This window comes from Harpia harpyja, chromosome 15, assembly GCF_026419915.1.
Source record: "Harpia harpyja isolate bHarHar1 chromosome 15, bHarHar1 primary haplotype, whole genome shotgun sequence".
Taxonomy (NCBI): Eukaryota; Metazoa; Chordata; class Aves; order Accipitriformes; family Accipitridae; genus Harpia; species Harpia harpyja.
This window is the reverse complement of record NC_068954.1, coordinates 4,167,236-4,179,446: the sequence shown is the minus strand read 5'-3', so window position 1 is coordinate 4,179,446 and position 12,211 is coordinate 4,167,236. Positions and strand designations below refer to the sequence as shown.

General features: G+C 52.8%; 1 protein-coding gene across 4 annotated transcripts in view; it reads right to left on the bottom strand.

Annotated features, from left to right (window-relative positions):
• TRAM2 (translocation associated membrane protein 2) overlaps nucleotides 1-12,211 on the bottom strand; it is a 38,212-nt gene that overhangs the window by 15,370 nt on the left and 10,631 nt on the right. For 2 of the 4 annotated variants that reach the window (XR_008238469.1, XR_008238468.1), the window contains exons 3-11: nucleotides 11,175-11,284; nucleotides 10,833-10,949; nucleotides 9,041-9,099; nucleotides 8,376-8,460; nucleotides 8,168-8,238; nucleotides 7,413-7,517; nucleotides 7,118-7,276; nucleotides 5,967-6,136; nucleotides 5,547-5,739 (exon numbers count right to left, since the gene is read on the bottom strand). Coding sequence is in view for 1 of the 4 variants with exons in the window: in XM_052809483.1 (XP_052665443.1) it covers nucleotides 5,666-5,739; nucleotides 5,967-6,136; nucleotides 7,118-7,276; nucleotides 7,413-7,517; nucleotides 8,168-8,238; nucleotides 8,376-8,460; nucleotides 9,041-9,099; nucleotides 10,833-10,949; nucleotides 11,175-11,284 (950 nt within the window). In the remaining 3 variants the exon portion in view is untranslated. Of the gene's footprint in view, nucleotides 1-35; nucleotides 728-1,145; nucleotides 5,740-5,966; nucleotides 6,137-7,117; nucleotides 7,277-7,412; nucleotides 7,518-8,167; nucleotides 8,239-8,375; nucleotides 8,461-9,040; nucleotides 9,100-10,832; nucleotides 10,950-11,174; nucleotides 11,285-12,211 lie in introns of those variants that run through there. The other 2 variants (XR_008238467.1, XM_052809483.1) reach the window with 2 other exon arrangements.

Below are 12,211 nucleotides of genomic sequence, written 5' to 3'. Positions count from 1 at the left end.
GAACCATGAAGTGTGATTCTGGGTTTACTTGACATGGAGTGGTGAGTTTAGATCTCACACAGCTATGGAGATAGCAGGCATCTGTACACAAGTCTGCTGACAGCAGCTTTGCATTTTTTAACAAAAGGTTGGGAGAATGGGTTTAGGACTGAGATGCCATTTAAACCCATCTTACGCAAGCTGTCATCTTACCAGACAGGTCCAATGAAAAGGGAAAACTAGCAGTTGGCATAGCAATAGAGTTATGACGCTTGCGCTCCACTTAGAGTGACATTGCTCATCTCTCGATGAAGGTAAAGGTGGCAGGGACCTTCTCACCCCACATGACACCTGCCAGGTATTGCCGTTGAGCACATATGAAAGGCAACTATCATGCACACAGTAGAGAACAAAGCTCTTTGGAACAAAATGCTTACTTAAATCAGGTTTTGTGCTGTGGATTCCCACTTCCCCTCAGACAGCTCAGTCTCCACATGACAGCTCCCTCCTGCCTCCTCTTGTTCAGAAAGGTCACCGCTCTTCCCTTCTGGGCCTGTTTTGTGCTGCTGCTCACTCCGACCGAGAATCACTACATCTCTCTCAGGTCCACCTTGGATTTCAAAGCATAGCTTGGCATTGCATGAGGTGCCTTCCAAGCAGCAGCTGACAAAGGCTAACTTCTAAAGGCCACCTTAATCAGCTTTTCCAGAGACCAAGAACTTACAGATGAAATTACTGGAGCTGGAGGCTGTAGAAAAGAAAGTCAGAAACTGTTTTCTGCACATGCTACAAAACTGTAACCTAATACTCAGCCAAATCATGTAGCATGCCCAGGGCCAGCTGCAGAAAGTATACAATTTAGCTCACCATAAAACACGCACCTAAACCACATCAGATAAATCATATCCTACAAATGCCCTTATCCTCCACTCCCAACGATGAAAGCAGCCACAGATAACTAACTCAGAAGCAGCTGCCCATGCTGTAGACATGGGAAATGCAAGAATATAAACCCCAGCTGTGGGGAACATGAGGATACAAGACGCTGCACCAAAGGGAACAGACTAGTCTGGTATGGCAGGAGAGAGACAAGTACGACACATGGCAGCTTGCTTTGGAAACGCATACAGCTTAGCAGAGTGATAAAGCATCAGCGGACAGCAGCAGTGGAAGAATCTATGCCTTTTATTTATTTATTTCAGAAAAATACTTTTGTTGAGTTTACCACAAAAGTCATTTAACAACAAACAACAACAAACAAAATCCGTACAAAAACTTAAGTTGACAGGAAGAATGAAACAAACAGGATAAAATATCAGAGACTGTTACTTTCCCCCACCCCCTCCAAAATTAGGACATTTGCACTAAAGCATAAATATGGAAGAACAGAAATTTTCCTCAAGTTCCTTTGCTGGTTTGGTCCATCGAGTTCAGCATACTCGAAGAAAAACTACGTGCCTCTGCCTGGTTTTTACAACAGCCACCCTTCCCCGCTGCCAGCAAACCCCCACACACAGCCCCGAGGCAAAGTAACAAACTTCACAGTTTGAGTATAAAGCCTGCCAAACTATCTATTACACACTCACGAAGTTTACCAGAAGGCTGTAAATCAAACCCCATAAACTCCACCTACTGCTGATGCAAGTCGGGGTCCATCTACCAAGACTTTATCTAAGGCAAGAGACAGAGGCTGCTGTAAAACCCCACACACTGCAGCAAAGGCAGGGTAGCTACAGGCTTCAAGAGTCACTTGGAGGCAAGGGGGAGGCATCCTAGAGTAGGTGTTCTTCCCTCCAACCAGGAAGGCTACCAAAAATATATTTTAAAATGGTCATTTAAGGGTAAGGGGACCTACAGGGAAACTGGAACTTGTCTTCTTTACTACTAACCCAAATATGGTGAGTCAGAAGAAAGAATCCTAAACAAACAAACAAAAAAAACCAACAAACCAACCATGCAACTGTAATGCCCCATAACATAAGTCACTCAAAAATTCTATGTGAAATGCTACATCTGTTCTTCCTCCGCCCCTTTCTCTTCCCAAGCCCATTCCCCAACTATCTAAGACAAAAAGAGAGATCTACTGCTGGTATTTCACAGCTCTTCTAGGCTAGGGCAGGAAAACAGTATGCTTCACACCAAAAATCACAGACTACTCAATCCCCAACCTTCTTAGGTTGCATAATGGACACAGACTACAAAAGCAGCCTCAAGCCCACAGGAAAGGTGCAAGCAATAGCGTTACACTGGAAGTAAAGACTTGAAGTTTTCCATAGTGTCTTAACACTTTCTGCACTGTGGTGGACAAGAGTTCCTGTTTGGGGCTGGGTCTTTCTGGCAGAAGACACAAGGTTTGACAAGATGGGGCATGAGAAGAGCATCCACTCGAGGAAAGTGAGCTCACGGCATCTTTGTACGCAGAGTGGTCAACGAAAGACTGACCACTAAGGGCTTACAATGAAAGTACTCCGTTTGGGAAAGAAAAAGCTCTTTGGGCTGAAGAGAAGGCTTGGTCTGCTGAGAAATGACATGGACGTAGAAGCAGTTACTGCGGGCTTGCAGCTGAGGGATGATGCTCACACTAGAAGACGAGAGACAGAAGCGGCCTGTGGCAGCCCCTCCAATGGAGGGTGGATTGCAAACCTCTGGGATGACAGCGCATATTGCCTTACAACAAAGGCTCAGCTCAAAAAAAAAAATCCTGCCACGTTTGGCTATAACAGGAGAAGGATGGGGATTTCTGAGGACTAAATATAGGGGAGGGCAAAAAAAGCCCCATCATCTATAGGTTTAAAGAAAAAAGAAAAAAAAAAAGAACACATGGAAACACTTCAAAAACAAACTGTCCCTTTTACTGGTAGCTCTATCAAAAAGAAAACAAAAACCACATAAATGTCGCATATGTTGTACATACATTGTAAAGAGGGAGGGCGTTCAGCTACTGATATAGTACACAGATCAAGCGTACGAGAGACTACATGGCAACATAAGGCACTTGGGATACAAAGCATAATTAGCTACTGGATGAAGACGCAGGATTGTGCAAGTGGAAAAGCTGCCTGAAGCGAAGCAGGCAGGAGGAGGAATCATTCAGCAGCCAGTTTTTGGGGGACCGTATGTGTCACCTGTGAACAGAGTCAATACCTCGGCTGCTGCGAGGCAACGGCTTTGCAGAAAGGACCGGCTGAGGCTCTGGAGAGATGCCGGCCAGCAGTTGCTCTCGGAGGGCACGTGGCAGCGGATGGCTGGGGATGGGAAGAGGCAGCAGAAAGGAAAATCCTCTCACACTAGACCTTTTCCACATCCTCCCTAACATTAAGCTCTTTTCCCCTTCGATCACATTGCACTGCGAGTACTGTCGCTGCCTCTGTTTGAGCCAAAATGTGTATTATCTACCCGGCAAGGGCTATGAGGAGCAATTGCAGGATACCACCAAAGGCTCTGCTCCAAAGTCTCCTTTCTCACTTCCCCTGAAAAAGGGCAGATCCCTCTCCTGCTAATATCTCTCATTTGATGCTCAGAGGTCACGGGGCTGGAGGAACAAGTGGAATATGATCAACTGTCCTCGTGTCCCTGCACATTTTCTCCCTCCGGTGCCCAGCATTAGCTGGGGCTCAACAAGGAGAGGGGGAGGAAAGGAAAAAAGACACCTACAGAAGGAGGAAAAAACCCCAACCCAACTCAAAAAGGGGCAGAAAATCAACCGCCACGTGTTCCCCAAAACACAAACGATGCAGAAGACGACCGTGCCAGCCTCAAGCTAGAATTGCACTTGGAGAGAGCCAGCGATCAGCCGCCCGAAGGGCTGAGCAAGGGGCACGCTAAGGACCACACGTGTCCCTCACCCGCAAGGAAGGTGGACCTCAATCCTGGCTTGCATATCGAAGAGCACCCCAGCTTCCCCCAACCCTCTGCCCCCTCTTCTCGCCCAGCCAAGAGAGCACACCGCTCGCCTGCTCCTGCTGCGGCGAAGCAGAACTAAAGCTACAGCCGGCTTTGCTGCACGAGAGGCACCAACAGCAAAGCCAAGCTACAGAAACTGCCCCAGAGGAGAGCTGTGGGGTGAGAGGTGCCCGTCTACTGCACGCCTACCAAATCTAGACCGGTGCATGGCACCCTAAAGAAGCTCGGCGAGCTGGCACCGACCCACGAAACCCTGGGCAGGAGATGCTGCTCCCCAGCAAAGAGGCAGCAGGGGGGCCAAGCCGGTGGGATCTGGAGCTCCCACGAATCTCCTGCCAGCACGTACAGGTGGCAGCGGGCAGGAGCAAGAGGAAAAGTGGTCTGCAGCAACAGATGGCCTCTGAGGTAGATTTGAGACAACTCCATCTGCCAACAGCTATGCGTCACAGGTCAGGCTTTTCCTAACATGCAAGCTGCTCCTTGCAGCCCCAGCTTCCTTCCCCTTCCCTGTCATCTCATTCACAGCTCAGAAAGGGATGAAGGGGCTAGGTTTTTTGGAAGAAACCCTGCATTCGATAGCACCTTGGGTGGATACAAGCTCTGTATCCTTTGGAAACAAAGAGTGAAGCTGGTGGCTGCCGATGGTACGGCTGCACTGGTACGGTAGGGATGAGGAAAGCTAAGGCGACAGCATGAGGGGCACAGTCCCATTGATGCGAAACCCTTTGCAACAGCCAGTTTGCTCATCTGGACGTGGTCACGAGCCATGAGAACACCAGGTCCACGAGGCACACGCAAGCTGGCAAAGGGCCTGGGCTGACAGGAGCCAGGCCAGCACTCCGAGCGGGGCAGGACTCAAGATTTCACGTGGACCTGAGGATGCTGCTGCCCCACGACAAGGCACTGCGAGCTGCAGAGCCCCGAGCCCAGCTCTCGGGGGCTGCGAGGTCCAGAACAGCTATGGGGCAGCTCACCTCCTGCAGCCAAGAGGGTAAGAGGGACCCAGCTGTACCAGAAATGCTGGGGCAAGCAAAGGCTAGAAGGTGGGTCCTATAGGAAGAGGAACGTCTCTCCCTTCTCCGCTGCCCAGATCTCCAAAATTAGCTCAAAACCAGGGCCCAGAGGAACCCCACTTAACCAGAAGTCCACCACGAGACAAGACACAGTTGAGGTTCCTCCCTCAGACCCTGGTCTCTATTTGCAGCACCACCAGCCTGTGGCACTTGCCAAGCATTGGCCAGATGTGCCCCAGGAGAGGCAACTCTTGCCCGAGAGCATCCCCGAGCCTCAGGGTCACGGAGCCCCAGCGCATTCCCCCAGGAGCCTGTTCCCATAACAGACATGTGGTGCCTTCAAGCTGCTGTGGCCCTGACCCCAGGGCTCAGGGAAGCACCATGGAGAGAGGGGAGGAACATGCTGTAGAATTAAAAAGGATTGTTCGGAACCAGCTACGATGCATTTGTAACAATAATCCAAAATAACCAAACACTAAAATAGAAAAGAAAAAAAATTGCACACTGATGTACGATGAAACAGAGGAAGGCAAAACCAGGAGGGTTGGAAAAGGCTCCTACGAGGGGAAGGGAGCAGGGAAAGGGACCTTTTTGGTTTTATTGCAAACGGTTCAAGAGAGCAAGAAAGGAAGGGAGGAGAGCGAGAGACACCTTGGGAAGATGACCGGTTTCCAAGCTGTTCCAAGACGACGCTCGTGAGGACCGGGAGGAGGGGTTGCTTCTTAGTCCCGGTATCTCGCCCTCCTCCCCAGGAGCCAAAGCCTTTGCTTCTACGGCGATTTCAGCTTCTTGGTTCGCGGTGAGGTGCCGTTCTCTGCTTTCACCACTCCGTTTTCATGGTAACCTGGGGATGGAGAGAGACAACTTTCTCCCTTGCAAAGGCCGAAACCTTAACGCTCTTGGGGCTGGCCCGTAGACATGGGGAAAAACCCCCACCGTGGCATCACCCTGCTGGGGACCCCCTGCACTCAGCACAGAGCAGGAGGCACCACTGCGGCATTGGGGATGCTGAACCACAGGACTGATGCCTCCCACGGTGCCACCCCACGGTACGCCAGTCCCGGCGCTCACCCGAGTCCCTCTTGAGCGGCTTGGCTTGCTGCTTGGTGCCGGCGGCGGCAGCGGCTCGCTTCCGACTGCTCTGCTCGTTCCAGTACTCCCGCCAGCGCCGCAGCTGGAAGTGGATGAAGCGCCACATCACCGAAGCCTGGAAGAGGCACACCAACAGCAGCACACTCATTCTGGCAGGGGCGGAGAAGAGGCAGGCTGAGAACAGGGGAGCGAGGCCACCACCAGCCCAGCCTTCCACCCACACCGGTGCTGGTGGCCGAGGTCCCCCCGGGTGGCTGCACCGAGCATCGAAGGCAGGCGCTGTCCCTCCAGCCACCATCTCTACTTTCTGCCATCCCCTGAGCTCGGGGCAGCCACTTCCCTTTCCCTCCTCACTGCGGAGCTCTCGGGTGCTCAGGGCATTGCTGACTCTTAAGACTTTAGGGCAGGAATGGCTGAACAGGATCATCTCAACCAGCACTGCCCAAACCACAGCCTGCACGCTCAAGGTAAGATGTCCCCAGCTGCTCTGTACAACTAAAAGGTGGATGTGCTTGGAAGGGAGCTAAGAAAGTCCCCCAATCCTTAGGCATGCCAGTAGTCCATGGCTTCAAAAAGCTTGGGAATGACCAGGCACCTGTCCTAGCAATTTCTGAACTGAATGTACAGCTGCTGCATGGGTGACAAAGGCTCCCAGTCTTGACGGATGGACTGCAAGGCATAGGGAACGCATCCTATCCCCTGCTTCCCATGCCAACAGGCAGCAAAACACGCCCAAGCTGAAGGGAAAACTCATTTTCATTGACTGCATGCCTGTAATAGCGGTTATGAGTGCAGAAGGGAGAGCCTGCAAGCCTTTCCCTGAGGTACCCGCTTCCACTCATCTGTTATACTTCACTCAAGGAACAACTTATTTGCTGGCTTTTCCCCTCTGCTGTGGCTCCGTGGCCTTTAACCCCTCCTCGCTCCTTCCACACCCTCCTGTCTCGCTAGGACCTTCCCTAAAGGGAACCTAGATCAGATCCCCACTGGCGTTTCCAAACTCAGCAAAAACCGCCCTGGGATAACACAACCAAGGAACACATGAGAGCAGTCTCCACAATTCAGTCTTCATGTGAAGGGATGCATTAAAAAAAAAAAAAGGCAGTAGATATGGTAGGGGACATTCCTACCTGAAGAGGATATTGTTGAAGAGAAAGCTGAAGAAGTTCCCCCTCTCGGGGTCGAGGGCCTGGTTCTCCACCCGTGGCAGCCCGAAGCCGATGACCAGGATGTACAAGGTGAGGGTGAAGAGCCTGGTGACCACGAACACGACAGCCCAGACATTAAACCTGCAGGAGGGCAAGCAGAGGTGTCGGCAGGAGTAGCCTCCAGTGTTGAGCTGGAAGGTAAAAGCAAGCCCCCCGTCATGCTGACGGCTCTCCTGGGCACCGGAGGATGGAAGCTGCGGCCAGCTCGCCTGCTTACAGCTTCTCGTTGTTCTCATCCGTGAAGTAGACCAGCCGGGCCATGTGGAAGAAGAATTCGGCTAAGTACTGCAACAGCAAGAGGATCAGCCCCAAGCGGGTTAAGCTAGGAGGGAAGAGAAAGAAAAAGGCATCACTGGGCTGGTCAACCTCAGTCCTTCATATCCAGCGTCAGCATCTCCCCTGCCATCCCTCAGCTGCAGCAAGCACCAGCCCAAAGCCGAACCTCTCTGCAGCAGTTGGGGTAGGACTGGAATGGGCGAAATCCCTGTCCCCAAAACATGAAAGCAGCCCAAACCAGTAGCAGAGCTGGGATGGGTCCAACACAAAGCCCTATCCGCTGGCATCGCGGCTCTGTGCACACACTCAGAGGAAGGACAAGAGCTTGCCTGCCTGTGCCATGCTGGGAGAGCACCCCAGGGTGCTTCCCACACTCAGGGGAGATGCACCCATCAGCCTGCCTTTTGGGTCCCTGGTTAACATTTGCTTTACAACGCCCCGTGAACAGAGACCGCCTGTGCACTCACGTAACACCGCTGAACTTCTTCAAAATCAGCTCTGTGGGTCCGTGAAAACTGTTTGACTAACAGCCCACAGTCGGGAGGTCAACTCCAATACCATCTGCTTTTTCAACACTCGCCTTTATTCCCTTTAAGCCCCCCGCCCCGCTGAGGCTTCCCAGGTTACTCGCACTGCAAAAGGACCCGCTCAGCCCCATCCGCGGCGCGGGATGGGACGCCGAGACAGCCGACTCACTTGAGGAGGTACGCGCCGGCGATGTGCACCAGGTAGAGCGCGATGCACCGCAGCTGGCGGGGAATCTCCTCCTGGCAGGGACAGAAAGCCGCGTTAACCTCTCGCCCCTCTTCACCCGCCCTCTCCCAAAGCTCACTTTCCCCAAAGCCAGTGGGCAAACCACCTCGAGCATCCCCAGGGTGCGCGGGGGCATCCGCCTGGCTCTCACCTTGCGAACTTTTTGGAAGTAGAGCTCCGGCAGGGCATGCAGCCAGTACGCCAGCTGGCACAGGTAGAAAAACTTCACCTGGAACCTGAAACGCAGGGATGAGCCATGTGAGCCAGCCGGGAGCATGGCAGGACCCCAAGGACCCGGGCACCGGGGAAGGTGTCTGGCCACACAGCATTGGGCAATCCCTCCAGCGCTTGGAAGCCATAGGATTTAGGAGGCATCATTTCTGGGCTGAAACTATACGTTGAGCCCAGCTAGCCATGCCTGGAGTTTATCCAGATGCTTGTGCTGCGGTCTCCATGCTCTCAGCAAACCTCACTCTTGCAAAAACCCAAGAAGGGAGGATTATCCCCCACTTTGTTTCTACTATGAAAAATGAAAAGCAAAGAAAGAGACTTGCCCAAGGTGATGCAGGCAGGAAGCAGCCAGGATGAGTAACCAAGCCCACAGGACTTTCGTCACAGAGGAAACCCTCTGCGAGCAACCCACCAGAGCAAAAAACGAGATATCCCCCATCCCCTGGGATCTCACTGCAGTGTCCTTGCAGCAGGGTGTGTGCAAAGGGTGCTGCGCTGTCAGCACCCCACTCCCAGCCGCAGGAAAAACCATATAGAGGAAGGAAGTGGTCAGCCCAAGAACAAAATGCCCTTGTGAGTGCTTACGGAAGATAAACATGAGGGTAGTTTTCCCACAAACTTCGGGGGTTTGATATGTATCCTTCCTGAAAAAGAGAAAAGATGCAAGCCTTCAGCAGAAGAAACAGGCAGGGCATGGTTACGACGGGGTGGGCTAATGCTACAGCGAAACTGGGAACTGGGGATGACACCCGAGTCCTTTCAGCCTGCAGTAAAAACCATGTCCCCCGCATAAGCCAGGGCTCAGCTCTCCAAAGCTCAGCCGCATTCATGGGTCTCTAGCACCCCGCTCAAGTTTCATGAGGCCCCCGTGTTTGGGGGTTGAAGGCTGCTCGCTTGGTTGCACAGAGAGCCCCAAGTTCAGGATAGGATGCTTTGGGGTTTGGGCACTGCAAGAGGGATGCTCTGGAGGCGTGGGGGTGAGATGCTGGTAGCACAGCTACTGGTGTGTGTGGCCTGGGGGGGGGCTTCGTCCCCACCAGCATTTCGAACCCGAGTATCACTTAAGCAAAAAAAAATAATTCTGAAGATAAAGGGGAACAGAAAACACCTACAAAAACAATTTAATATGCATTGCATAGTTTAAGGAAACTTTAGAAACTGCATTCTGCATTCGCCTACAGCCTCTTGCCTTATGCTTGCAGGGCAGAGTACAGGATGGGGCTCCCTTCTCGTTCCACGCTTGCACAGCTCCTGCCACAGGGGTGCTGCATTGGGCTTTGCAAAGAGATGCTGGCATGGGAAATTCATCCTGCCCAGCACCTCCCTGTCACCGTCATCCACACCTTGTCTGCCTTAAGCCCTTTTTTCAGTTGGGGGAGGCCAGGGGAAGCGCAAGTGCTGCAAAGGGTGACCTGCTCTGCACACGTGGGGCATTTGGGGAGCACATCACAGCAATGTAGGTTTGCACAAGAGGCTACAGCCCCACAGCTGGCGAGGGATGGGTCCGGCATTGGGTAAGGGCAGTCCAAAACCAGCAGCATCGACTGTTTTGCCAAAGCTTCCCTCCCTACAGTCCTACGAGGCAGGAGCAGTGCCAGCAGATCCCAGAAATGCAGGCCTAGAAGGGGGTAGTGGTTCTCTAAGGGGGGCTGGCAGGACCCCCCCAAGCAGTGGGGAGGGGACCTGCCCCCAAGCATCCATCCCCAGCACCGCCAGGGACCACAGCTGGACCCCAATGGCCACCAGTAGCCAAGCATTGTCATCACGCTGCCAAAATAGTCAGATCTCTCCAATGATGCCTGTTCTTCCCTCCCCCTTCCTTCCCCAAAACGAAATGTTTTCACTCCAAATTTTTCCCCCAGCAGTTTTGGTTTGAAACATCCCCAATGAAACCCAAGGCGTGGTGCGGTTTCCCTGCTCTCAGCAATCCCCTTCACTGCCAGCTTGCCAAGAGAGGGACCAAAAAGAGAGGGATCACAAACATCTGCCCATTAGCCCCATGACCCTGCAAGGGGCATCCAAAAACCCCAAGGCACTGAACGCAAATAAGGAGGAAAATAAGAGGCTGAGAAAGACAGCAGGTCCCAGAGCAGCAGATGGAGGTGATGGGGCCAGGCAGGATTTCTGGGATCCAGCTCCAAAAATATTTCACAGCCCATTTGCTTCTGCCTCGCACAAAGCAGGAGAAGGATCTCCCCAAAGTGCCCTCACTCAGTGGTTGGAAAGACCCACCACACTTGAAAACTAAACTTGCTGAAATGTGCCCATGTTGGCCTAGGGGCTGGCTGGGGACTCTCTGCTGCCGTCAGGGTTTTGCGCTCCAGAAACCGCAAATCCCACCCAGGGAACCCAAAGCCCAGCTAGCCGCGTGCCTTACCGTCACCACGACGTATAAGCACCAAATCACGGAGGTGAGGTGGAAGGCAACCAGCTGTCCTGATTCATTGAACTTGCTGTGTTTGACCTTGGAGAGATGGAGACGCCTGTTGATTTTCTGGGAAGGAGCAGAGGGAGAGAAGAGGAAGAAGAAAACATGAGCCACCAGGTGAACAACCCTCCCTCCTCCTCCCCATCTCAAGCAGCCCCAGAGATGAAGGCTTCCTCACCACCACCTCAACCCCCAGACCACCCCCAGAACAGCATTTAACTGCAGCAGGACCACGTCCCCCCCATAGTACTTGAGATATTTTGGCGACTTGAGACACCAAATGGCACTCACGTCCAGGGCGTACTCCTGCACCACCGCATGCAGGATGATGGCAATGAAGATGTAGAAGAGGATGGTGACCAGATCCGTCAGCCCGTAGTGATACTGGACCAGCTCCCCATCTGCAGAGACCAAATGGTGGGTCAAATCCCCACGACCCAATTTCCAGGTAAGGGCTTAAGGGTTAGTGGTGGGGGGGCTATTTCCAACACGCAGCTTGGATGGGGCCACCGGGGAGGTGGAGGCAGAGAGAGAGTTCACGACTGTGCCAGTGGCTGCAGGGCTGGAAAAAAGGGCTCTAGCCTGAGTCAGTTCATTGGCAGAGGGTGGATGGTTTCTCCTCTAGTAGTTACACACCTCAAGGGAGGTGACAGGACACTTCAAACTTCTCCTGCCAGAGGAGACAGGACAACTGGGGGACAGCCCAGTTGTGGAGACAGGAATTTATCAGCCTGGAGGGACGAAGACACAGAGGCAGCACTGAAGCAGGTGATGGACAGGCAGAGCTTGCTCTCGCCCTCCAGGACACCCCACCGAGACCATTAGGGCTCGGGATGGGATTTCCACCCCCTCGGTTATCATCCAACACCCAGTCTCTCCCACTCACCCCTGAAAGCCGCTGGAGCAGGATTCAGCTGCCTAAATGCAGATGCCTTGTGCTATTACAAGATCTGAGACAGCAGCACGGGGCTGGCGTATGAGAAATAGGACCCACGGGAGGCCCTGCTCTTCTGGAGCAACAGGAGACCCAACAGCGCCCAAAATACCCCAGACGTCTGCATTTAGGCAACTATTTGCAGCCCTGCAGCTTATGGGCAAGAAGCAGAGTCAGGGGAAAGCTGCTATCCTCGTGGCACGCTGCAGAAAGCATCGCGATGTGAAGCTCAGCCCAACCCCAGCTGCTGCTCTCCCTTACCCTAATCCTGTCCATCCTCTCCTAATATCAAAGCTGGGAAGTGACTTCTCTGTCACCAGCCCTGTTTACCCTCAAATAAAGCTTCAGTCCAGATTTCTAAGATTTATGAAATAATGAATAAAATTTATGAAAA